Below are 23,739 nucleotides of genomic sequence, written 5' to 3'. Positions count from 1 at the left end.
TGAGGGACAGGGAAGGGGGGATCCTTTGATCGGGGCGAGTATGTTTATATACATGTGCGCACGTATACATGTACATATACTGCATACGTGTGCACGCAGATCTAATTCTTAAATTATCACCACCATCACCACCGCCATAAGGAGTCTTGGATCGTGATATCCTTAGAAGTCTGCCTACCTAGATTACCTGGGTAGGTAGACTAAGGTAGGTAGTCTACTTGGGCGTCTGTGGAGGTGGAGCACCCTCGCCCCTTGCCCCTTGCCCCCTGGAAGCTCCCCCACGTTTCCTGGCGGCAACCCTCGAAGCGCGTCACGGTCGGTCAATTTACGCGTCCCCCCCCAACTTGAACCTTGCCCGAATCTCGACATTCGACATTCGACCCCCAAACTCGACCTCCCATCTTCGACCTTAATCTCAGCCTGGAGCCCAATTTCTTTAAAACCGCCTAGATGAGGCGCGCTCTTTGTTCCTCCACTCGATCGCCGAAACGTCCTTACTACAATGGTGCTCTGTCCAATATGCAACCAGACAGTCAAATCCTCCGAGATCAACGGCCATATTGACTCCGGGTGCACAACCTTCGTCGTCGACAATGCCTCCGCCGACAGCAACACCAGCTTGAAGTCCTCATCCTCGCAGGCACACCCACAGTCACAGTCTCAGTTACAACCGCAACCACAGTCACAGGCACAGGCACATTCAATCTCGCAATCCCAGCCGCCGCCACAACCCCAGGGCCTGCCTCCTCCGTCCACGATGAAGAGGTCCGCTGCAGACTTCTTCGCAACGCCCGCTGCTAAACGACAGGCCACCACCTCCAAAGTCTTGACCCCGGTCTTGAATGGCTCGGCCAATGGCTCAACCGGCTCCACAGTCAGGCCGTCCCCGGTTTATTCGACCGTGAAAACCATAGGCGTCAAGAGATCCTTCGATCAGGGGCCGGGCAGCACGCCGCCCGCCCAGACAAGTCGTGGTGACTCCCCGCAGGATACCCCTATGGCCGAAGCCCAGCCTCTGTCGCTGCTTGCGCCGCCTGTCAAGAAACACAAGGCCAACCCAAACGCCCCCCTCGCGGAACGCGTGCGCCCCACCACTCTCGACGACATTGCCGGTCAGGATCTTGTCGGCCCCAACGGCGTGTTGCGGGCCTTGATCGAGTCCCAGTCGCTGCCATCCATCATACTGTGGGGCGGGTCGGGCACGGGCAAGACTACTATAGCCCGCGTTGTTGCCAACATGGTCGGGAGCCGCTTCATCGAGATCAACGCCACGTCCAGCGGCGCTGCCGAGTGCAAGAAATTGTTCCAAGACGCTGCCAACGAGCTGGCGCTGACCGGGAGGAGGACAATCATCTTTTGCGACGAGATACACCGCTTCACCAAGGCGCAGCAGGACGTCTTCCTCAAGCCTGTCGAAGCTGGCACAATCACCTTGATCGGGGCTACGACCGAGAATCCGTCATTTAAAATCCAAGCAGCCCTCCTGTCCCGTTGCCGCACTTTCACCTTGCAGAAGCTGTCGAACGAGCACGTTCGGAACATTTTGACGAGGGCGTTGGAGCACGCGTTTGAGAACGACCCGTCAAAGCTACCGCCGCTGATCGACGAGGAGCTCCTCATCTACCTTTCCGCCTTCGCAGACGGTGACGCCCGCACCGCCCTGAATCTCCTAGAACTCGCCATATCACTCACCATCAAACCACCTGCCGACCCCGCCTCGCCCCTCACAAAAGAAGACATCAAAGCAGCCCTCACCAAGACCTTGGTATATGACAGGGCTGGCGACCAGCACTACGACACGATATCGGCTTTCCACAAGGCAGTGCGGGGGTCCGACAGTGACGCCGCGCTCTACTACCTCGCGCGCATGCTACAGTCTGGCGAGGATCCTCTGTTCGTCGCCCGCCGCATGGTAGTCATCGCGTCCGAAGACGTGGGCCTCGCTGACAACTCGCTTCTCTCGCTCGCCACTGCGACGTACACAGCGGTCGAGAAGATCGGCATGCCGGAGGCTCGCATCCCATTAGGCCACTGCGCGACTGCTCTATGCCTTGCCCCGAAGAGCACGCGTGCGTATCGTGGGCTCAATAATGCTTATGCTGCGCTTCGGGAGCCGGGTGTGGCTGGCCTGCCAATTCCCATACATTTGAGGAACGCACCGACGAGGCTAATGAAGGAGATGGGCTACGGCAAGGAGTACAAATACAATCCGAACTACAAGGGAGGCAGAGTCAGGCAGGATTACTTGCCCGAACAGCTGCTGGGGAGGAAATTTCTGGAGGATAGAGACCTGGGGACTGAGGTCGACCCTGATTTGGATATGGAAGACTGAGGCCTCAAAACGTCTGTGGCTTGACCAGGCATGCGAAGACACCTGTATAGACACATACACACACGAAGGCGTACAGCGACTTGGATGCGGCCTTGGATCACAAGAGACGCCTGTCTTTGAACACACATAGCCACTCTCAGCTATGATAGGGACGGCCTAGATTACTCGAAGACGCCTCGTCCCCGACGGGACTAGGTACCGATCCAATCTGAAATTTCATGAAGACTCAGGATTGCATCCTGGCCTTGTCTTTCCGTCTGTTGGAAGATGACTTTGACCATCGCCGATTCGCACGTGAACATGGCCGCTCGGCTTCTTGAGCTTTGCAGAAACGCTACCATGATTACGTATATCCGTCACGTCCGTCAGGTCAAAGAACCATATACATCGGACGAGCTGATACTAATCGGGGTATTCAAACTCAGAGTCATGGTAAAATGTGTGCGTTTGGACATCACTTTTAGCTAAGTGGGAGTGCTGTTCCTACTGCACTACGCAATTTTTGCTCTTGCTTGTTTGACACTTCCAGTATGCAGAACCCAATATCTCCAGCCCACTAGGGTGTCGCTCGTTGTCAATGTAAGAAGTCTGGACCAATGCGTACCACGATCGACCCGTCACTCTAAACTTACAATACGATGCCTCCTCAGCCACTCTTGACCCACATCTTTGTAGTCTTGAGGACCGTAGGGCTCTAGAATTTCTGCCAAGGCCCCCCTCTTGCGGTGGACTTGAAGGCCCAGGTCGCGCATCAGCAAGTCGATATACGGCTGGGCATCGAAGACGAAGTCGGGATACTGGCTTCCGTGGCCAGCTGGGTACCTCCACTTGCCGAATCGGCTGTGCAAGACAGCCTGATACTGCGTATCCTCGACGTCGTCGGGAAGGGAAAGGCCGTCGCCACGAAAATACGCATTGATCCAGAGGGACTGTACGTGCATCGTGAGCGGGACGTTGAAATTCATCAAAATTCCTGCGAAAGCAATATCGCGGTGTTGTAACATCTCCTGAGATGGCGGCACCATGAAGTGATAGAGCGTCCAGGGAGTCAGAGAGTTTGACTGGGGCGAGTCGACGGCCCCTCTGTTAGCTGACACGCCCTTCTGCTCAGTAAGAGGGATGTAGTCTTTGTTCTGGACGGGTGGGCACTTTAAGCGGGGAAATTTGTCGAGAATTTCCTGGTCAGCCTTGTCCATGAGATGGCCTAGACGACTGTGCGTGTGGGCGTGTGGGATACCAAGGTCCTCGTCGATACCCTCGGGCAGGAACCTCAGCGGCGGCGTCCACTTCCAGCCCGTAACGCAGCACATAATCTCAGACTCGAGCTCCGTGCCATCTGACAGGTGCACTTTGCCGGCCGAAAGGTGTGTGACATCGGCGATATGGACTTTGACAGTGCCACTGCGCAGGAGCTCAAAGAAATCCGTATCATAGTTCAGGATAGAGAAGCTCGAGGCCACAAACATGGGGTGGCTCCAAGGCTTGATCTTCGCCGTCTCAGGGTGAGAATCATACTTGTTGAGGGTGAGAACGTCGTTGCCCAGAATAAACCAGAATTTATCCGTGATGAACCGCCCGACTGCTGTCCCATGCAAGAATCTGCGAATCCTGGTGTAGCCATCTGCAGACCCCCAGATGCAAGGGCTAAACCAGGTCAACAGCCTAGTCATGACCAGCTTCTCCAGCCACTTCCTCAAAGGCGTCACATATGGCGGAGCCATCCAGGAAGGGCCATGACCAGACGATCGAATAACCCAGTTGACCGGGACCCCCCGCGTAGCGTATGCATAGACTGCGTCCCAACCGGATTTCGTACCGCCAAAGATGGTGACCCGCTTGGCCGTGTCTAAAGTGTCTGCAAACTTGGGAAAGTCCTTGATGTGGAATACATTACCACCGAAAATATCCTCGCCGTCAAATCTGGGTCTGAAAGGCTCTGAGGTCAGCCCGGTCGCAACCACAAGCTTCCGGGCTATGACCTTATATTCGATGAGGTCCTTTGCCTCATGACCTCCCAAGCCATCGATCTTGCAGACTCTCAGTAACCAACCACCAGAGTTATTATGCTCCGCCGAGATCACGCGGGATGTATAGCGGATCTTTTCGGCGATGCCAAACTGCTCTGCATACTTTGTGAGATACTCGTGGCAGACCCGTCCAGGAATGTGCTGTCCAGGCTTGACATCGAACACGTCCGGGCTCATTGGAAAGTCGGGATACTCGTAGGTCCCGAGCATATTGTTTGTTTTGAGGCCTGGGTAGAGTCGCTCACTCGCCCAAACCCCTCCTAAGGTTTTCGCCGACTCAAAGATGGCCAGAGATTTCTGCGGACTGAGCTCAGAGAACGTTTTTGCAGCTGCCAGCCCGGCCCATCCTTTGCGCGACATCCATCAGCTTCTGCCTCTCGTGCTCCTGCCAATACACTGGCTTTTGTGCGACCGTTTACCATCGACTCACCTGCACCAATGACAACCAGGTCCATTTCCTCCATAGTGTCGAAGTTGTTTACGGGTACCGTCTTGCAAGTTAGACCAGGCCTGTTAAGGGTAATGTGACAAGAGCCACGCCAGGGCGCTGTCACACTTTGAAATCCTTCTCGGCTGAAGTGGACCCTCGACACCGCAGCGGCTTTTCCCTTTCCGCCATCAGCGCCAACCTGATAGGTGCCTTTACACACCAGTGATTCTAGAGAAACAGGAACGGACTCTAGACAGACAGCGGACAAAATGTAAATAACCGTTATCACCGCAGAATAACACGAATTTTGAGACTTTGATGTTGCTCGGCCTACCTGTCTAGATCCACAGGTATGCACAATTTATTTGACGCGCTACTGCAGGCTTCTGATGGCTTTTTGTACTGATGGTCAACGATTGTGAAATGTACACTGCCGCAAATGAGAATGCATCTTGATCGTCCAGAACCCGCATATCCATTCCAGCATAGGGATTGTCAATATTTCTTTATTCATGGGAAAACTCCATCACGATCTTCCATTATACAGCTCACAATAACCCCAGGCATAAAATTTGATCAGTGTCGATTTCCCTATAGGACAACCACACACGGTATGGTCAACTATGGGACAATCCACTATGGGATGTGCAAGTGGTAGTGACAGTCTGGTTTGGACATGACATTTGCCAAGTGGCCAAGTCGAAAGAACCTCTGTGTTCGCACGCTAAGTATGATCCTGAAGCCACCTCCGCTCGCTTATATCTCCTTTAAGCATCCCATCATTTCGAGATCAGCTTTTCTTTTTGAGAAAAAAGAACAAGCTAGAAAAGAATAGACCATCGCAACTTAGCTAAGCTTGTGACACCCAACTACGATGCCTTCTTGTATCACAGTGGTCCCTGCCTTTACGCAGGCAGGTAATGAGACTATTCGCGCTCTTCTGAGTTCTCCTGAGGCCCCAGTGGTGCGCGGAATCTATCTTGATCTCTGAGTGCTCCAGCTGAGTTCACTGGCAACCCGCGGTTGAGGTGGCCAAAGGTGACGTGGGCACGAGTACAGGCCTTACAGGCCTAGACTTCAATGGTTTCGACGCCGTCTTCTGTACGTATGAACCTGTTCTAGGACATCAAGAATTTCGGATAAGATCTTACGTTGAGTCTCCCTCGAACATCGCTGACATATCACTGCCAACCTGCGACAGTACTCACTATAACGAATCCGCCACATGAACTGCGAATAACATAAAATTCTCTTCAGAGGACCCAGAGTGTTCAAAGACTTTTTCTGCACTCGGATATATACCCGAACAAATTAATGCACCGCTGCTTCCCTACTCTGCGGCCCAGAGAGTATCTCATGCTCACTTCTTATAGGGCTTAGTCGGATGATCGAGACGACTCAATGAGCGGGATCCTGCGGATGACAGCTTGAAAATTCCCCATCATCATATTCAACTCCGTTTGGTCGTTTGTTTCCTTGCTGCGATACCTTTGAAATTCCGTGACGCTCTCGTGCTGACCGTATTGTCCTCGACCTCAATCAATCTCCCTTACTTCATTGCCAGGTCTTCCTTCCTTGCTGTTTCCCCCCGCACGCATGTCTGGATGTGAATCAATTTCCATAAAGGCCGCCAACTCTTCGTCAAAAGTCATTGTTGGGTTTTGTTGCTCCCACTCATGAGTCTCGACTTGTGTGGATAGATGATCAGCATTCTCTTGACGAGTCTCGGCTGTGGTCGTCGTCTGTTTGGAGGCTTTGGACCCCCAGGTAACATTGATCGAGCCCCATAAGCTATTATCATGATTTCGAACTTGTCTCCTATATGAGGACCTCGACGTCCGTGGCACATTCGCTGGCGCTTTGTGTTGTCGCTTGAGTATCACTGCGAACAATACGTTGAGTGATGGGAGACAAGCGCAAATGACGCCAATAGTGAGTTCGAGCAGACTTTAAAGTATTTAGCACTTATAGTGACAGGAATACGACATAATATTCGTGCTCACGTGAAAATAGATAAAACTGTAAAGTCTGCGGTGGGGTCGGTCGATCCCAGGAACTGGATGACCTTCACCATTCGATATATCGTTGTCGCCGTTCTGTGAACCTGGGGCGTCAGTAGGGTAGACTCAATTCCATGAGCGAATGAAATACAGCTTGAAAATGGTTGGTGAAGGAAAAGCCTCCATATTCAGATTCATGAAGGAATTAAGCCACTTACGCAGCCCCACCGGCACTAAGAAGTAATATAATCTGCACTTTCTGCTTGAATGAAAGACAATTCATGGATAGAGCCAAGGGAATAGGGACAATGAGGATGATGAAGTCCGTCAGCACGGCCACAGATATATCGGCAATGAAGATGTGCGATTGATTGAGGCAATAGGGGTTCTGCCCAGTCACACCCACTTTGGCAGTGATCTCCCAGTATGCTGAAATAGGCGTGCACACCATAACCTTGGGGATTTGGATGCCCGAATAGACTATTCCTAGGCCGATCATGAACCACCGCAATGCCTTGGATACAAGCTCCTTCACAGCAAAGATGCGTGCTATAAGCAACAGCAACGTCACCTTGGTCGCAAACGCAGCGGGTCCATAAACAACCGTGCAAATGTAGAGCCACAAAAGGAAATCTCGGTACTGTGACTGACTCAACTCCCAGACGTGATATCCTTCGCCATAATGGGTGAGCATGAGGACCCCGATGATGATCAACGCGGTCATGGCCCATGCTGCGATGAAGGCATAATCTTCAAGGAGAAACCGGTCACGCCGTGCAACGAGCTTGACGTATAACCGAACCGCCGAAAAGATGGTGACTAATGCGAGACATAGGCCAGTATTAATCCAGTTTATAACATGGTGAACATCACGAGGATGGTCGAAATCGGGCGTTGCGCTTGGTGGAGGCGGCGCGGCTGGAACAAAGCTTGCTAGAGATGAGCTCATTGTCTACTGGGCTCTATATTTGTGATGTGAACGAGGTGTTCGATCACGAGGAGAGGCCACCGCTTGCAAGTCTCGATAAGATCACATTCAGCCGAGACTGGACGCATGAGGCTGTCTCGGCCTGGCCTCATGTGTATTAGTACTGAAGCTTGACAAATGTGATTTACAAACTCTGACGAACTCGTACGATTGTGCGGGATCGTGCTTCGCTCGAATTCCTGTTCAACAACCTTGAATCCTAAAATCCGAGGATTGATCTCAGGGCAGGCTGACCTGGAATTCTGTCGTCGAATATGCTAAATATCCGGCAAGAGGTTTTAATTCGCGATGTCCTCAAAGAAACCTCTACATACTTCCGTCCTGACTCGTGTCTCGTCAGAACTAAGTTCAGCACACATTATCCCTGCGAGAAATCGCTGCAGCAAAAGCAAAATTTACATTATAGGCACGCTAAGCCCGCGGCTGCCGGAGCTTACGAGCAAAGTTCAAGATGTGTGCGAGGATCCGCCCAGGAGCCCTCCAGTAAGAGTCAGTTCTGGTTGCACGATACATCGATATTGTGAATCTCCTCCATGCAGCTTGTGGCCAGAACAATGCAACTTGCTGGAAGCACATTTCCGGATTATTGCTTGACTGGACATTCGCAAGACATGTACAGTTGAAGACTGCGAATAAGATTTAATGATCCCTGGTGAAAAATCAATTTCTTGGAGCCCTGGATACTTCTGTTTTCAGATGATCGAATACTTGATTTCTCGTCTGAAAGTGAGTAACAAAATCCTGGTGCAATTTCTTGGAAGCTTGTAGCATGCCATACATCACCTGCAAGATCAAGTACTGCAGGCTCTACGTCTGACAGCACCGCCGCATTCTCAAAGCCTCAGAATAGTTGGTTTCCCAATGTTATACGTGCTTGGATCACCATCACCGTTTCACTTCTTGTGGACTTGAGTGATGTCTGTGTGGAGCTTATTTGCACAGAGAGGCCTGACGATCGCTTCAAATTGACTCTCTCATCACAGCTCGAACGCCTTTACTTCCTTTCCGCGGGAAAGGGATAAAAGAGTCGCTCGTAGGCCTGACATCATCAATGGTTGTCTCATGCAACTGCAAATGTGGAAACACCCGCAAGACGAGCATCGACAATGTGAGGTATATCTCGCAATAGGCAAGGCTAGATGAATGATAGAATCAGCTTATCAATAGTACGATTCACAAAGCCGGATGGATCAATGGGCTTACTGCATTCCAAGACAGATTCTACTGCCTCGGTTAAACGACATGAGATGTCGTTCAAGATTCTTGCTCCGGCTCCCATCCTCGCGAAGCCACCGCTCTGGAAGGAACCGATGCGAATCTGGGAACACGGATTCATTATGATGTGTCATATTGTTAGACATGCTGACAGCGTACCCCTTTGGTATCGTGTAGCTGACCTGAGTCGGAGCGGAGTTGGATTGTAGCGGTGTCCACGATCCATGATAAAGAAGATCTTCTTGCGTCGGTACGCGTGGTATTCTCTGAACCACACCGTAGGAGAGGCGCAAACCTTCATGAACAACTGCATTGAGGTAGGGCAGCTGTTCCAGAGCAGACCATTTGGGAAGCCAAGAAGGTGACTCCACCACTCTCGCCAGCTCCTCTGTGAGCTTGTCGAGGACTTTCCTGTCCATGAGGATGTAGAATGTTAGAACAGTCAATGCCCAGCTAGTCGTCTCCGTGCCGGCGAGTAGAATAGCAACAACTTCACCCGTGATCCTCTTGTCCTTCTTTTCCTGCTCGGGTAAGTCTGACTCGAGGAGAACATCAAAGACCGTCTGGCGTTGCTTGGAAATTCCCGCCTCATGCTCGGCCTTAGCCTGCTGGAATCTGCGAGGAAATTCTACATCATTGAGATGCTGGAACTGAGCCACTTCCTCGGGCAAAAATGGCGCGAACCATCGCCCACCGTAGCCAAACAGCCACTTCAGTGGCGGTATCCACCGGAAAACAAAGTAGGTCGTGAATATGGCGTAGCTTGCACGCTTCAAGTTTGGCTGGAATCCTTGCTGCTGCTCCACGAAGCCGAATGGCTCGCCGAAGACCTGCAAAGATGCCGCGTCCGAGCTGAGACAGCTCATTGCGTCCTGAACATCAAAGACGGCCCTGCTGGCGAGTATTTTATCTCCAAGGCGTTGTGCAAGGGCGTGTACCTCGGTTTCTAGCTTGGACACCTGAGCGATGGAGAACTTCTTCCTGAGGGGGTCACGACGAAGGCGGTGTAGGTCGTGGTTTGTTGTGGCAAAGCTCGAGACCTGGTTCGCCCCTGTCAAATGGCTCACATACAGTTCTGGCTTGTCTCTCTTCCGGTTTCCAGAGGCGTAGACCTCGTCGGCGAAGTCTGGGTCATTGCAGTGCAGTTCCCCTGGGTTGATACGGATGATCGGGCCTTCGAACCGGAAGTCTGATCAGCAACTATGTATAATGCGAAGCTCGGTACTGTTGCAGATTAGATTACCGTAGATGTCATGAAGCCTCTTTATTTCAAATGTATACTGGCCGCCTTTGATCAAGTCGAACCAGATTTCATAGAAATATGAGGCTGCCGCCAATTTTGGGCCTGGAAACTTGTGCAGTGGATGGAATGGGGAGAGTCTGTACACAGCAAGTAGGGCATGATAAGACAACACAGAGACGAAGAAGATTGTGGTACCGCGAGAAGAGACCAGCTCCTGAACATCCGCTGAGAGCTTTGAAAACATCATTTTCCCTCTGCGCAACAATAAGCTAAGCTGAGCAAAAGGAAACGCGGCGTATGTTTTGATGATGAACGAGGGACAATTCGTGCGATTCTATCAGGCTTTTGTACGTAGCGCTGAGGGGTGACTGAGTGCATATCTGCGTGTGCTGATCCTGCGTGCCCTGGTGCGACTGAGCACCACTCACATGGTCTCATTATCTGCTGCACGCCCACAGTTTGCTGCTCGATTTGGACAAGCTCACGCCTATACTGAACAAGTAGCACCTCGTTCAGCATGGCTGCATTTCGATGTCTGCAACAAGAGAGTACAATCCATTTCGCCATAATTTCTCTTGCTCTAGTTGGGGCGGAAGTTGCTGTTGTTTTATGTGTCAGCTTCCTCGCTTTCGGCCTCGACGATTGTCATCTAACCCCATCTCCTCCACTGTGTCGGTACCGCGTCCCCCTCTGGTTTCGGAGGTCCTGGCAAGATCTCCCTCAACAATGAATTAATATCCTTGCCCGATTTCCTCACGTCATCCCATTGCCTCGGATAGCCCCAGCTGCACTCCTCAAACCTCACACCGTCCTTCCAGTCAGTCCTCCTCACGTGCAGGTGCCCAGAGACCACGACCTTGGCATTGTATCTCTTGTGCCAGTCGTCCGTCTTTTTTGTGCCACACCACAGCGTGAATCTTGGAGCCTTGGGTATCCAGATGAGATCCTCTCGTAGCGGCCAGTGGTTGACAATGATCAAGGGCAGACCACGATTCATGGCAGTTTCAAGCTTGGCCTGTGTGTTTTCGACAAGTGCATCGCACCATTTCTCGCGAGACGGATACGGGTCTGGATGCAAGATGAACTCGTCCGTCGCCACTGTGTCCATCTCCTCGGCCCATTTCAAAGCCTCGGCCTTGTCCTTGATGTGATCTGGCCGGAAGGAATAGTCGTACAGAGTGAATATTGGAGCAATCAATGCGGGCCCTCCTTCGCCCTCCCAGACCACGAACTCATCTTCAGGGGTATGCACCCCGTACTTCCGTGCGATGGCGACACACTGATTATATTTTGCCTCGCCGCGCAGCTGCGGCGGAGCCCCAGCTGACGAAGCGAGGGTATATAGCTCGTGGTTGCCGGGACACCAGAAGACCTCCCTGAAGCACTTGGTCGCAGTGGAGAATGCGAGCTCAAGTTGCTCTGCCTTCTCGCCCAAGTCGCCACACAGAATAAGCCCGTCGTCGAGATGGAGGTCAAGCTCAGACCAGGCGTCACGGTTGGCTGGGTAGCTGAGGTGCAGATCACCTATTGCGTAAAGTTTCATGATGGGGTTCTATGACCTGTGGGCAGGCTGTGGCCGATTGATATCGTGGGATGCTTTGGACGCGGCGAGATTGACTTGACATGACTTAATTCGGCTGAGGAGGCGCGATGGTAATCAGTGATGATAACCAGCAGCTCTTCCCCTCGGATCCCGGAGCCCGTCAGCAGAATGACAGTGAGTGCGTTACATAATCATGACCGGGTGAATGTATGGCCCAAATAGGTGTCGTAACGAGCTGTGCTGAGGAGGTACAAGTACGAAGTGCAAGCATCGGAGTAGGTGAGTCTTAGTACACCCCGGTACTCTTGGAATGAGGAACGGGCAGTGGATAACGTATGCAGACAGTGAGGGAGCCCTGGGGCCAGTGAATACGAGTGAGTGTTTGGCGGATACTAATTACACAGTAGACAGACTAAAATCAATTCGCCCCCTCTACTTGTTTGGAGGGAGAGGTGGGGTCCGTTGCAGCACTCAGCGTGTATTACTCATCAGCTACAGGGGACCTTGACGACGACAACAACGACGGCAAGCAACAACAACCACGATAAACAACAAGCAACGACGTGTCTTACCCCTCCAACAATCGAGCAGTAAATGGAATGGGAATGCTGTGTCGAGTCGAAAGCCTTCTAGACAACGATGTGCCGGCCTCAGCGCTGCTATGGGTGACTCCAAGCGCGACGGGGCGAGATGGCCGCTCTCCTTCCAGATGAGCCCGACTGGCCACCGGTTCTGGAGCCACAAACTGTACCGCGGTCCGCAGGACCAACCAGTAAGGGTGCTTTACAGCAGGACCAAGCTCGAGTCGGACGAGATCGCCCATGAATTCCTCAGCGAGAAGGTTGTCGGCTTTGATATGGAATGGCCCTGGGACGCCAATAGCACAGACGCACGTCTACAGCAGAGAATCGGTCTAATTCAGATCGCCTGTGAGGACAAGATTGCACTTTTCCATATCGGCTTGCATTCTGGAAGTACTGCAAAGGACCTGTTGGCACCATCACTGCGAAAACTCATCGAGGACCCTGCCATCGCCAAGTGTGGAGTCGCCGTTCACAATGCGGATTTTGCTCGATTGCAGCAATGGTTTGGCCTCAAACCGCGCGGTGCATTCGAGCTGAGCCATCTGCACAATTTGGTCACCCATGGTGCCTCCAGCCCCACAAAGTGTACCACGAAGCTTAAAAAGTTGGCTGTGCAGGTCGAGCAGCATCTGGGCCTTCCGCTCTTCAAGGGGAAGGTGAGGACCAGTAACTGGAGCGAGCCACTTAGCAAGGACCAAGTCAATTATGCTGCTGCAGATGCATATGCTGGTTTCATGTTATATCACTGCATGAACGCGAAGAGAGCGGCCATGGACCCTACTCCTCCGCCACCTGTCTACGCTGAGACATACAGGCACACATTCCGAGGGCAGCCGCCGAAACAGCCACTTCAACTGGCACCGGTAGATGGGGATGTAACCCCTTTGAGCGTTTTGCATTTCTACAAAACGTTAGAAGACGCTGCTGAGGATCAATCGGACGCACAGTCAGCGGATGGGGAAGCTGAACCCAGGCAGCGCGACCAGGCCGCAGCTGATCAGGAAGTTTCTTGCCAATCCAACGACGATTGTGAGTATGTCAGAATCGGTCGGCGTGGCAAACACGTCCTCTTTGCCAAGGCTGCAGATGTCGGCGTGGATGTCATACAACAACTACGAGATCAGCATGCTGCCGAACAGCAACGAGCAGAAATACCGGCTGGCACATCACCACCGAAGATAGCAGTAGCGACATCAAAATCCTCAAAAGCCAAGAGAGCCGCGCCAGCCGTGGAGTCCGGGATCCTCGATGAGACCAGGACAGAACTCCTGTTTCGAGAGCTCAGGAAACATCGCAGGGACCTGGCGAAAGAACGCGAATGCCCTCCATTCGTCATTGCTCATGACAGCCTACTTCACGCGATATCTCGAAAATGCCCACGAAGAGATGTTGAATTGCTGCGCATAAAAGGCATCGGGAAGAAGAAAGCAGCCGATTGTGGTGCAGCTTGGTTAGCGATTGTGAGAAATTTCGTCGAGAACTCGGGTATCGATGGATTCGGAGCGAATGACGGCAGTCCGCAGGGCACTCCAGCTGTGCCCGCGGCCTCACAACATGAAATGCCTGCTTCGCAGGTAAATTTTGAGGAACCCGACCGATCAACTCCTAGCTTGCACACGGGACTATCGTTCAGTATGCAAAACGCAAGTCTGGACCACGAGAAAGATGACAAGGACGTCGTAGATGCCCTTGATGAGGATGAGGCATCAGACGACGAATTGGCGTTTGCAATTCCCCGGAGAGAGCCTTTCCCATCTGTTCTCAAGCGCAAGCGAGACGACGTAGACGCGGACCAGAAGCTTGCTTCAATGCGGCCGAGACAGCCCCAGAGAAGATACCAGACAGTAGCAGAGGGAGCGAAGTTACCACCTCAACCATCACCAGCAGTAACTATCACGCCGCTACCCCAGCTCTTGTCAACACTACCTCGAAATGACTCAGAGTCAACCTCTCTATTGTTGCAGAGTCCTTGCGCCGACCGTGAGAGTACGCTCGCCGCCCAAGACGATACCAGAACGACAGCTCTAGCGCCCGCGGGCCAACTCCCGCCAGACGCCATGAGCAAGATCCATCCAATACAACGTTCGACAGTAAAGCCTGGCATAGATCCATTACCTACCGCTAGACAATCGAATGACAGTGAACTCCAGTGCAGGATACTCCGCAACAAGATCATCGCCTTCAACAAGCTTGTAAACACCACCGTACAATTGCCAGTGAGCACGATCGAACACCTTGCGCATCAACCCCCGAGGACGATGGAGGAGCTTCTGCAAGTCCCGGGCATCATGCCCTTTGCTAACGCGTGTTCGAGAGCGAATCGCGACCTGCTTGGGTTTCTTGTCAAATCTGCACCCGCCACGAGATGACAGCTGAGCCCCTACCGCTGCCAACAAACGAGCATAGGAGAAGCGAGCATGCCGCTTCTCAGAAGCTGTTTTCTACGTACTAGCCTTCGAGTGTTCTCGGACAAAATTACAGCATCCATGCAAGGCGATTTCGGGAAGTCCCTGTTTTTGATCCTTGGGCGAGCACGAATCATGGCATGACGCTATCTAGGCAGCTGTCATCCAGTCCTAGGCGCTGCAAGCAACACTTGATTGCGCTCTCTTGGAGAGAATTCTTAGGATAGATGGTACGTCTCGGATAGCGGGTCAAAGCCACAATGATTCGGCTTGCGGCAAGCACTGTAGTAGCTGGACATAAATATGACCGCTTCGTGTGGTGACTCTTTCATTACTGGTGGCCGAGACTTCGCCCAGGGCTACACCGTCGTCAACTGGAAGCGGGACTTTAGCAAGTACCGGTTTGAGAGGGGCCGTGATGTGGCATTCTCCGGTGAGGACATCTCTCAGCAGGCAGCCAGTCAGTCAGTCTCTGAGGTGAAGTTGAAGTGACTCAGTAGGCCTGTTCCGGTAATGGTAGTTGCTTACAACCTGCCCTCCAACAACGTGTTCTCGTCGTGACGGCATGATGCTTATTCGTCCATGACGAACGTGTTTTTGACCGAACGGCTCGATTTTGTATGCCAAAAATGTATTGATTGAGGTCTGCCGATGTTTGCACCGCCACTTTTATGGTGAGCGAGTCTTCCAACCGGCAACCGAGATGGTCTAGTTCAGCGCTTGCATTCCTTATCAAGACCGCCTTTTCCATCAGCTTAGAGGCGCTGCAGAATAAATGGATGTGTCTGCTAATAATGGAAGGCCAAACACGAAAGAGAGAGGCTAGACCTTTTGATGTTCGTAGTGGTCAAGGGATGTAAAGCGAGGATTACAGCTTGGATTGGAGGTCCCCTGTACACAGTCAGGGGCTGCCGTCAGAATGGGCTGATCGGGACAAGATCCGAGGCGTTGGGGCCGAGTTTCTGTGGGCTCGCAAACCCAGTCTGCCAGTCTGGCCAGGAAAACCACCTGCTGGGCAAATGCGTGCTCGTTTTCTGGTTTGCCTCACCACGTGTCAGCGCCGGGCAGACAACGCCATCCGACCGCCGGATGGCTTTGGCCAAGCCTGAAGCAGAACCCTGGCTGATGTGATGGCACCAAACCAGACCAGACCCGAGGCAGATGGCCAGACGTTGAGGTCACTGCTGCTGTACCGCGCCACGCAATAGTGTGCCGTGTGGTGACACGCACGACCTGGAACCACGGCGGCGAGCAAGGTTTTTCAGTGATACGATCGGGAAAAGGAGGCTCTGTCTGCAGGCTCAACGCTGATCGCTGATGCGACCGCACTGACATCGGGCACTAACGGGAGTTGGGATCCCACTCAGCTGCCCAGCCGGCCGGTTGCAAACCTTGGAGCCGTTGCATGCGTGGCGGCGCCTGCAGGGTGGGGGCACCCAGCCTACCTGAGAGCTCTGGGTCACCAACTGCAGCGGGCGTCTATTTTCCTTTTTATAGACGGGAAGCTGCCTCTTCGTTCACTTGGGTAGCCATGTCGCTTGTCTATCTTTGGAGAGCACTCTTCTATCATGAATCATCGACGACAACTTCAACAACTTGGCACAAGTCTAGTCAAGAATACAAACACAAGCCCAGACACAGACACAGACTCAGAAAATTACGCAGACGACACGACACCGTTCTTGTACGGTTGAGCAACACAGTGACTGATATCCCAGCCCGTCTGTTCGATAAGGAACGGCATCATGGAGCCCCGAGTTCGTGATTTCCCAGACCCGGAAAAACAGGCCAAACCGCTGCCGGATGGATCAACCACGGAGGATGGGGATCTCACGCGAGAGCCGACTCCACGAGTGAACCTCGAGAGAATCCCGACATACCTGCAGCCACCAATATCGGTGCGAGAACGTCTACGGCACTTCACGTTTGCATGGTACACCGTCACGTAAGCCAAACCAGCCAACTAATCAACAACCCACAATCCGCACGCAACCGGACCACCGCGGATCACAGCAACTAACCATCGCAACAGCATGTCGACTGGTGGTATTGCCCTCACCCTGAGCCTGACGCCTCATCGGTTCCGTGGACTCGACACAATAGGCCTCATTGTGTTCCTCTTCGACCTGGTCTGCTTCATCCTCATCACCGCATGTCTACTCCTGCGGTTCCTGCTTTACAAGCACACTTTCTCAAAGACTCTCACACACCCCAAGGAGGCCCTCTTCGTGTCCACATTCTTCCTGTCCATCGCCGCACTCCTGTCCAACGCAGAAAAGTACGGCAGCTTGTTTCTCTCCACGAGTGCCCAGGACGGCCTCGCTGTGTTCCACCGCATAATGTATTGGCTTTATCTCGCCGTCACCTTCCTCGTCTCGGTGATCCAGTACCACCTCCTCTTCACCGTCAAGGAGCAGCGCCGTCTCCAAGCGCACGCTATGACGCCAGCCTGGATCCTGCCGATATTCCCCGTCATGCTTGCCGGTACTATCGCAGCCTTCGATTCGCAGACGCAAACGCCGGCACAAGCACTAGCCATGATCACTTCTGGCCTTGCGGCGCAGGGGCTGGGGTTCATGGTCTCCATCTTCATGTACGCGACATACCTAAGCAGGCTGATGGTATATGGCCTGCCTGCTCAGCGCCCTGGAATGTTCATCGCTGTCGGTCCTCCGAGTTTTACCTGTGCCGCGTTGGTCTCCATGGCGGACGACGTGCCGAGGATCTTCGCGGCCCAGGTGCCCGTCATCGAGGGCATGGTCAGCCCATCAGTGCTAGCTGATGGTGTAAGGCTGGCGTCGCTGTACTGCTCGCTATTCCTGTGGGGGCTGAGTTTCTGGTTCTTCACGTCCGCGCTGATGGCCGTGGTCGCGGGCATGCCCGACAGGAAGTTCCATCTCAGCTGGTGGAGTTTTGTGTTTCCAAACGCAGGCTTCACCATCTCAACGATCAGGGTTGCCAGTGCTGTGGGCAATGAGGGGCTGTTATGGTTCAGCACGGTCATGACCATCGTTCTGGTTGTGGTCTGGCTGTTCATCGCATGGAGGTGTGCTTATGCAGTGGTGCAGCGGGAAATTGTCTGGCCAGGCCATGATGAAGACTCGGACTAGGGGATGGGTGCAGTCATCTCCGGGCAACCGAATACGCGACTATGTCGCAAGGGCATCTACTCGAGAGGAAGCAGCGATTGTCAACTCGGATGTGATGACCGTGGGAATGCACCGTTCATCCGACAGCACGCAACCGCGACCCCCTTGCCGTCCCCCACGCGCACGATTCTAAGCCCCGATCGGCCTCGAACCTTGGGAGGAAGCGTTCGTGGAAGGGGATATCAGAAGGATTGGAGCGAGAGCTACTCTATACCGTCGGAGTATGGTTATCCGTGGCCCGGCTGATTGACAAATACAAGCTTGGTAAGCCGCCCTTGGGGAGCAGAGGAGCGAGTAGCGAGCCCGGGACCCACTCAGGATTTGATTCTAAGTTCCTAACCAGGCAGTAGCACCCAAGAAGACCAGGCGAGTCTAGGCGATATATTCATGCTTGCCACTCTTCACGGCACAGATATTCATGTTTGCAATCCAGTCTGAGATTGCCTTCGCCTGCAATACCATTGCCCAGCGATCATCATGGATATCACCGACATCAAAGCCGCCGCCTCGGCGACTAAATTACGAGCCGACAGCACAATCTGCTTTGATCCTGAATATGCAGCTGTTCTTCAAGAACTTGACATGTCCGGTATCGAGAGACCTGTCATTAAGACCGCACAAGACCTACGCGCCTTTAGCAACGCCATGATTGGAATGGCCCTCAAGCGAGACCCGTATCCTGGTGCCGAACAAGTCATACAGACCAAGCACGACATCATCACCTTCGACGGGTCGACAATCAGCGTCTCGCGTTTCGCGACGCGAGGACAAGGCCGGCAAGGATGATGCGGATGTGAGCATCTATGCTGCACCGGGACGCGCGAGGGTGGAGGACCTGGCCGGGCTGCCCAGGACGTACATCGACACGCCTGGGCTGGACCTGTTCCGCGATGAGAATTTGAGGTATGCACAGGCTCTGTTGCAGGCTGACGCCGAGGTCGAGTTCCATTTATACCCTGGTGTGCCACATGGTTTTGATAGCTTTGACACATTGCGAGTGGTGGCGGGGGCGCACGACAACCGGACCAGAGCAATAAAGTCGGTGTGACGAGATTAAGGATGAGAAGCAGCAGCATGGCGTAGGTAGCATAGCACGTGTTGATGCGTATTATTGAATCCTCATATGTGTCATGCTCAAGACAGTCACGGGTCGATGGCAAGCAATTCATCCGTGTTTTTCCCGATATGGTCATGAACGGGAATGAGAGGGCATGTGAGAGCAGGGCAGAGGTGCAGTAAGCTACGGCATCTGAGAACATGCATCGTATTTTACGCCCCACTCCTCTCTCTTCCTCCCTCCTTCTCGAGATACTGCACTTTCTACTCAGATCTGCCAGATGCAGGGTCCAAACATGACTCAGCTGTCACCCTGACATATCAACTTCCCTTTTCAGCCTCTCATAAACAAACTCGTCAGCAGTCACTGGTAACAAAAGGGTGGCAGGCTCTGCAGCTCCCGGGTCTTTACATAACACCATACCCTCTTGCCTCATAGGCGCATGAATCTGTCAAAGATTGGCCCTATGAGATTTGACTCGTTATTATCCATTGGCCACTAGTGAACCCTGTCGCCTGCGGTGGTGGGACCTTGCGAACAAGCGTGTCGCCCGTCAGATTTTTTTTTCCTTGCCTTTCCCGCCCGAATTTTTTCATAAGCCTGCAAACGAAGTGATCCATGCAATGTCGTAGTGCCTGAATATTTATATGGTTGATTTTTTCCACATACACAACACGCGCACGTAACTCATTGTTTTGCACTCTCACCCAACCACTCACACTAAACTCCTCATCACACACACATTTTTCTTTACCTTATGATCGAAGACATTAGCGCCAGAGACCGTCACCGCCACCTACTGTCCATCATGAACTCCTCCGAGGACTTTGTCATTGAGCCCGCGGCCATCAAGGAGCTGCAGCTCATCGAGGCATCCCTCAGCGATGTCGACACTGAGATCACGGCCAAGCAGTACCTGATGGCCAAGGACATCCTGGCCGCACGTCAGAACACAATCTCCAAGATCCCCGGCTTCTGGGCCGTCGTCTTCGACCACGCTAGCAGCGAGCTCGAGGCCGCCATCACCGGTGTTGACCTGGAGGTCTTTGCCAACGCCCTGAAGGGTGTCGAGGTCGGCCGCCCCGAGATCCCCGCCTCTGCTTCCGTCAGCGACGTCGGCCTGGACAAGTTTGGCGAGCCTCGCAGCGTCACCATCCGCTTCCACTTCGGCGAGAACAAGTGGTTCTCCGACTCGCTGCTCGAGAAGACCTTCTGGTACCGCTACGGCAAGGACGGCTCCGCAGGCCTGGTCTCTGACCCCGTGCGTGTCAACTGGAAGCAGGGCCAGGATTTGACCGAGGGTCTGACGGACGCCGCCTACGCCTTCTGGGCCGCCCAGAAGCAGAACCCCGCCCAGCAGCTCGACGGCATCGTCACCGGTGACGCCCGCAAGAGCCGTGACGCTGCCGCGCGTGAGATGCCCGAGTACAAGGCGCTCGCCGAAAGACTCGAGGCTGCCACCAACGGCGCCGTCTCCTTCTTCAACTTCTTCAGCTACCGTGGCAGGTGGACCAGCGCCGCCGAGAGCGTTGAGGCCAAGGCGGAGCTGCTGGCCAAGAGACAGGCTGCGCTGAGCGGTAACGCCCAGGATTCGGACGACGAGGATGACGAGGACGAAGACTTTCCCGAAGAGGATGTGGAAACGTTCCCCGCCGGTCACGAGGTCGCAGTGTCCATTGCGGAGGATATCTGGCCCTCGGCAATCGATTATTTCATGGCGGATACAATTGACTCGGATTCAGAATTAGACGGGCTTCAAGTGGACGACAGTGACGAGGATGACGACGACGTGGAAATGTCGTAGGCTGCTGAAAGGCTGAGAGGGTTTGGAAAGCATCTGTGCAGCCAGCTTCGTGTTAGGGAAGGGTTATGGAAAATTGCAACGTCATGAGAGATACCACATTAGATTGTTTCCTTTAGTTTCAACGAGATTTGGCAAGTACTCGCAAATAATATCGAGTCGACGTGCTCACGAGAATGACGATAATACCTTTTGTGACTGGCCTCTCTAGCACAGTGACTGCGTTCTTTGCCGGCAGCAGGGCTCCTGGGGTCCAGAACGGCGATGACGGGAGGGATATGTGTGATACAAGCAGCAGACTTACTCATTTGTCATATTCAGCTGAAGGCTCTCATATAAAACCTTCCTCCTTTACCGAAATGATATGCGTCAATTACACCAGTTTCCACCTGCAACAGGAAAACCGCCAGAAATGGGGCTTGATAAGAAGAAAACCCACTGCGATTGTCATAAGTTTCTCCCCTCGAATCCTCTGCTGGAAGCACCGGCGTATTCCACTGAGTACAAGCACCTTCCTCCGGCGACTTCCTTTGAATTTCAAGAAGACGACCAGCCTCCAATATCGCATTCAGCCATAATCGAGGACGACAACTACCCCCAGGCACCGGGACTTGCGAGATACGAAGACACATCCACTTCAACTTCAGACCTCCCTCCTCCTTGTACTCGAGGCACGATGGAGTCGGTGGCCCACAGAATTTTGATAAAAAAGCAAATAGATGATGAACGCAGTAAGAGGACCAGGTCATACGTGACTACTCTCTTACTGTCTCTCGCACTGGGAATATGCTTTATCGGGTTGATGGTGGTTTTGACTCTTTACGGTATGAAAACCCCTCCCTTTCCTGCAATGCGAATGCACGCGGGAAACATGACACTCACGACGAAATGATTACTGAAATGTCATTTCTTAGCAACAAAGGCTGGCGCTGCCTCCTCCGCCGCTAATGGAAGCCCTGCCACTGTCACACTGACCCAGCAAGGCTTGGGCATGACGACTGTGACAGAAGAATCAAACCCCACGACGGTCCTGAGTAACGTGTTCTCGACAAAGACAAAGACATTTTCGAGAGACAGCGCAGGTTACACCACTACTTTACTGAGTTTTGTGACTACAACCGTGCCTAGTCTCACGATCACGGTCACGGTCACAGCATCCGGTAAGTTACTCAGTGAAACGCACTGCAAGCACTTGAGGGTTAGACACTTGGTGTTAACGACTAATATTTTTTCTTTAGGCAGCATATCTTCGAATTCCGCACCATGCACAACTTCCAGCTTGATTCGCGGCGCTGACCTGATTGAGAGTTGTGATTATGATTTAGTCGATTCCATCATTTCCATCCTGATGGACGAGGACATGACCAAGAATCTTGCCAGCGATAACAAAGGGTACCGGAAGGTGGCGCAATTTTCAATTTTCGAGTGCAAGGATGACGGCTCGCTTGCCTACAACCAGTATTGCCACAGGGGCATTACCTGGCTTGGATCACGTTACGAGTGTCTGTAGACGCCCATGAGCAAAGCAATCTACATCCGAAATCATGCGAGAAGGATCAACCTAGGCAAAGGTGAAGGCTTATAAGTAGTTGTGGACTTCCGACTACCTGCAAGGTGCCCGTATGAATACAACGACCATAAAGGTCATTAGCCTTGCTTGTGTCAACACCAGCTGGTACTTGAGTTCGTCGCTGGAACCAACCAAGACTGTACCGTGAGCACAGGAAAATCATCGTGGGCGACTCTCTTGATGTGAAATAGAGACACCGGGAGAAAGAGAAGTGGAAAAGAAGGATTATTTGAAACGGCAGGACTGCTGGTTACAGGCATTTTTGGATAGTCCTATGTTGGGTCAATTCAGGCGCATTTGACTGGATTACGACCTGACTGAGATGGCACCTAGGAAAATTGATGCTGGAGGGCAGCTTTGGGCGAGCCACTACCTAAAAAAGGGCTCTAAAATGGCTTGTTTGGGTTCATGTTTGGCACACGTGATAAGAGTTTGGATTTGCCATGTCTTACGATCTTTATTTTCCCCTCCTCACTAGGATACTGAAGAACGTTGGCCATATAAGTCGGAATCGCGAATCGGGGGAAGCATATTTTGGATAGCACAACAGAGCGGACAAGTCTTAGTCAGACACCTAATGTACATTTTCTAAAAACCTTATGGCATGTGAAGGATGTCTTAAAAGACATCTAGCAGCAATGCGTCTAATGAGCGGTAGAGTGGTGATGAACAATGCTTTGGAGGCAAGCCTTGCTGATAGTCTTCAGGATATAAATAGACCTTCAACCCACTCGACGGTATGAGCCACGACAATTCATATCGGTCGGCTCAGTCTGTCACGAGAATTTTTGAGTTTGATCTAGGAGAGTACTCTTCTTTCTCAAAATCTCCGTTTGATATCGGTCATGATCCACGACAGAGCTGGCAAATAAATCCTAGAGCCAGACAAAGCAACGGCCTTTCATCAGATGTATCAACAATATGTGTTTTTTTGCTGGTTAGATTAATAGTGTGATGAGGGCCTTCATTTACATAAATCCGAGCCTCTTGTCATATCTCAGGCATCAGCCTTCATCACAGCAATCCAGCCTCTGTTGAGCTGCCGTATTTGCGCGAAAATAAGCAGTCTTCAAGCTGCGGCTGCATTGAGAAGGTGATGGATCTGGCTGTGCGAAGGCTGGTCAGAGTTGTTATCACACGCGGTTTGGGGTGACGACAAAAAACATATGCTGCCTGAGGCCATCTCCGCGGTCACCAGGATCTAGCGAAAATGATTCCATCACAGGCCCAACTCGTCCTGGTACTCAATTGACAAGTCATTCACCAGGCGTTCTGTTATTCCCTGACGATGCAGCTCATGGTGCGCGGAAAACACAAACCCGCCCTGGCAGGTGGATACAAGGCTAACAATGCACAGCATAGAACAAGTCGTTCTGTCCTCAGACAAAAAAGAAA

At 52.5% G+C, this 23,739-nt stretch overlaps 9 protein-coding genes across 9 annotated transcripts; 6 read left to right on the top strand and 3 right to left on the bottom strand.

Annotated features, from left to right (window-relative positions):
• Positions 1–502: 502 nt before the first annotated feature.
• On the top strand, positions 503–2,332 carry J7T55_015814 (uncharacterized protein; the record flags this gene model as incomplete). Its single annotated transcript, XM_053134828.1, has 1 exon — positions 503–2,332. One exon carries the CDS (start codon positions 503–505, stop codon positions 2,330–2,332), a length of 1,830 nt encoding a protein of 609 aa, XP_052987511.1.
• Positions 2,333–2,548: 216 nt separating this feature from the next.
• J7T55_015813 (uncharacterized protein) lies at positions 2,549–4,823 on the bottom strand (the record flags this gene model as incomplete). The annotated part of the gene is made up of 3 exons (XM_053134827.1): positions 2,549–2,734; positions 2,965–4,706; positions 4,790–4,823. 3 exons carry the CDS (start codon positions 4,821–4,823, stop codon positions 2,549–2,551), a joined length of 1,962 nt encoding a protein of 653 aa, XP_052987510.1.
• A 1,784-nt stretch (positions 4,824–6,607) lies between these two features.
• Positions 6,608–10,754, bottom strand: J7T55_015812 (uncharacterized protein; the record flags this gene model as incomplete). The annotated part of the gene is made up of 6 exons (XM_053134826.1): positions 6,608–6,647; positions 6,793–6,885; positions 7,008–7,608; positions 8,215–8,273; positions 8,981–10,181; positions 10,664–10,754. The coding sequence occupies 6 exons, from the start codon at positions 10,752–10,754 to the stop codon at positions 6,608–6,610; spliced, it is 2,085 nt and encodes a 694-aa protein (XP_052987509.1).
• Positions 10,755–10,884: 130 nt separating this feature from the next.
• J7T55_015811 (uncharacterized protein) lies at positions 10,885–11,778 on the bottom strand (the record flags this gene model as incomplete). The annotated part of the gene is made up of 1 exon (XM_053134825.1): positions 10,885–11,778. The coding sequence occupies one exon, from the start codon at positions 11,776–11,778 to the stop codon at positions 10,885–10,887; it is 894 nt and encodes a 297-aa protein (XP_052987508.1).
• Positions 11,779–11,885: 107 nt separating this feature from the next.
• J7T55_015810 (uncharacterized protein) lies at positions 11,886–15,259 on the top strand (the record flags this gene model as incomplete). The annotated part of the gene is made up of 3 exons (XM_053134824.1): positions 11,886–11,956; positions 12,433–14,669; positions 15,114–15,259. The coding sequence occupies 3 exons, from the start codon at positions 11,886–11,888 to the stop codon at positions 15,257–15,259; spliced, it is 2,454 nt and encodes an 817-aa protein (XP_052987507.1).
• A 1,253-nt stretch (positions 15,260–16,512) lies between these two features.
• Positions 16,513–17,877, top strand: J7T55_015809 (uncharacterized protein; the record flags this gene model as incomplete). The annotated part of the gene is made up of 2 exons (XM_053134823.1): positions 16,513–16,712; positions 16,800–17,877. The coding sequence occupies 2 exons, from the start codon at positions 16,513–16,515 to the stop codon at positions 17,875–17,877; spliced, it is 1,278 nt and encodes a 425-aa protein (XP_052987506.1).
• Positions 17,878–18,393: 516 nt separating this feature from the next.
• On the top strand, positions 18,394–19,475 carry J7T55_015808 (uncharacterized protein; the record flags this gene model as incomplete). The annotated part of the gene is made up of 4 exons (XM_053134822.1): positions 18,394–18,609; positions 18,683–18,819; positions 19,056–19,151; positions 19,412–19,475. 4 exons carry the CDS (start codon positions 18,394–18,396, stop codon positions 19,473–19,475), a joined length of 513 nt encoding a protein of 170 aa, XP_052987505.1.
• Positions 19,476–19,730: 255 nt separating this feature from the next.
• J7T55_015807 (nap family protein) lies at positions 19,731–20,777 on the top strand (the record flags this gene model as incomplete). Its single annotated transcript, XM_053134820.1, has 1 exon — positions 19,731–20,777. One exon carries the CDS (start codon positions 19,731–19,733, stop codon positions 20,775–20,777), a length of 1,047 nt encoding a protein of 348 aa, XP_052987504.1.
• A 409-nt stretch (positions 20,778–21,186) lies between these two features.
• J7T55_015806 (uncharacterized protein) lies at positions 21,187–22,284 on the top strand (the record flags this gene model as incomplete). Its single annotated transcript, XM_053134819.1, has 3 exons — positions 21,187–21,598; positions 21,689–21,934; positions 22,013–22,284. 3 exons carry the CDS (start codon positions 21,187–21,189, stop codon positions 22,282–22,284), a joined length of 930 nt encoding a protein of 309 aa, XP_052987503.1.
• Positions 22,285–23,739: the final 1,455 nt, after the last annotated feature.

The sequence above is a fragment of the Diaporthe amygdali genome (genome assembly GCF_026229845.1).
Source record: "Diaporthe amygdali strain CAA958 chromosome Unknown NODE_48_length_299215_cov_64_995801, whole genome shotgun sequence".
Classification (NCBI taxonomy): Eukaryota; Fungi; Ascomycota; class Sordariomycetes; order Diaporthales; family Diaporthaceae; genus Diaporthe; species Diaporthe amygdali.
The sequence above is the reverse complement of the archived record's forward strand: the minus strand, read 5'-3'. Positions and strand labels throughout refer to the sequence as shown.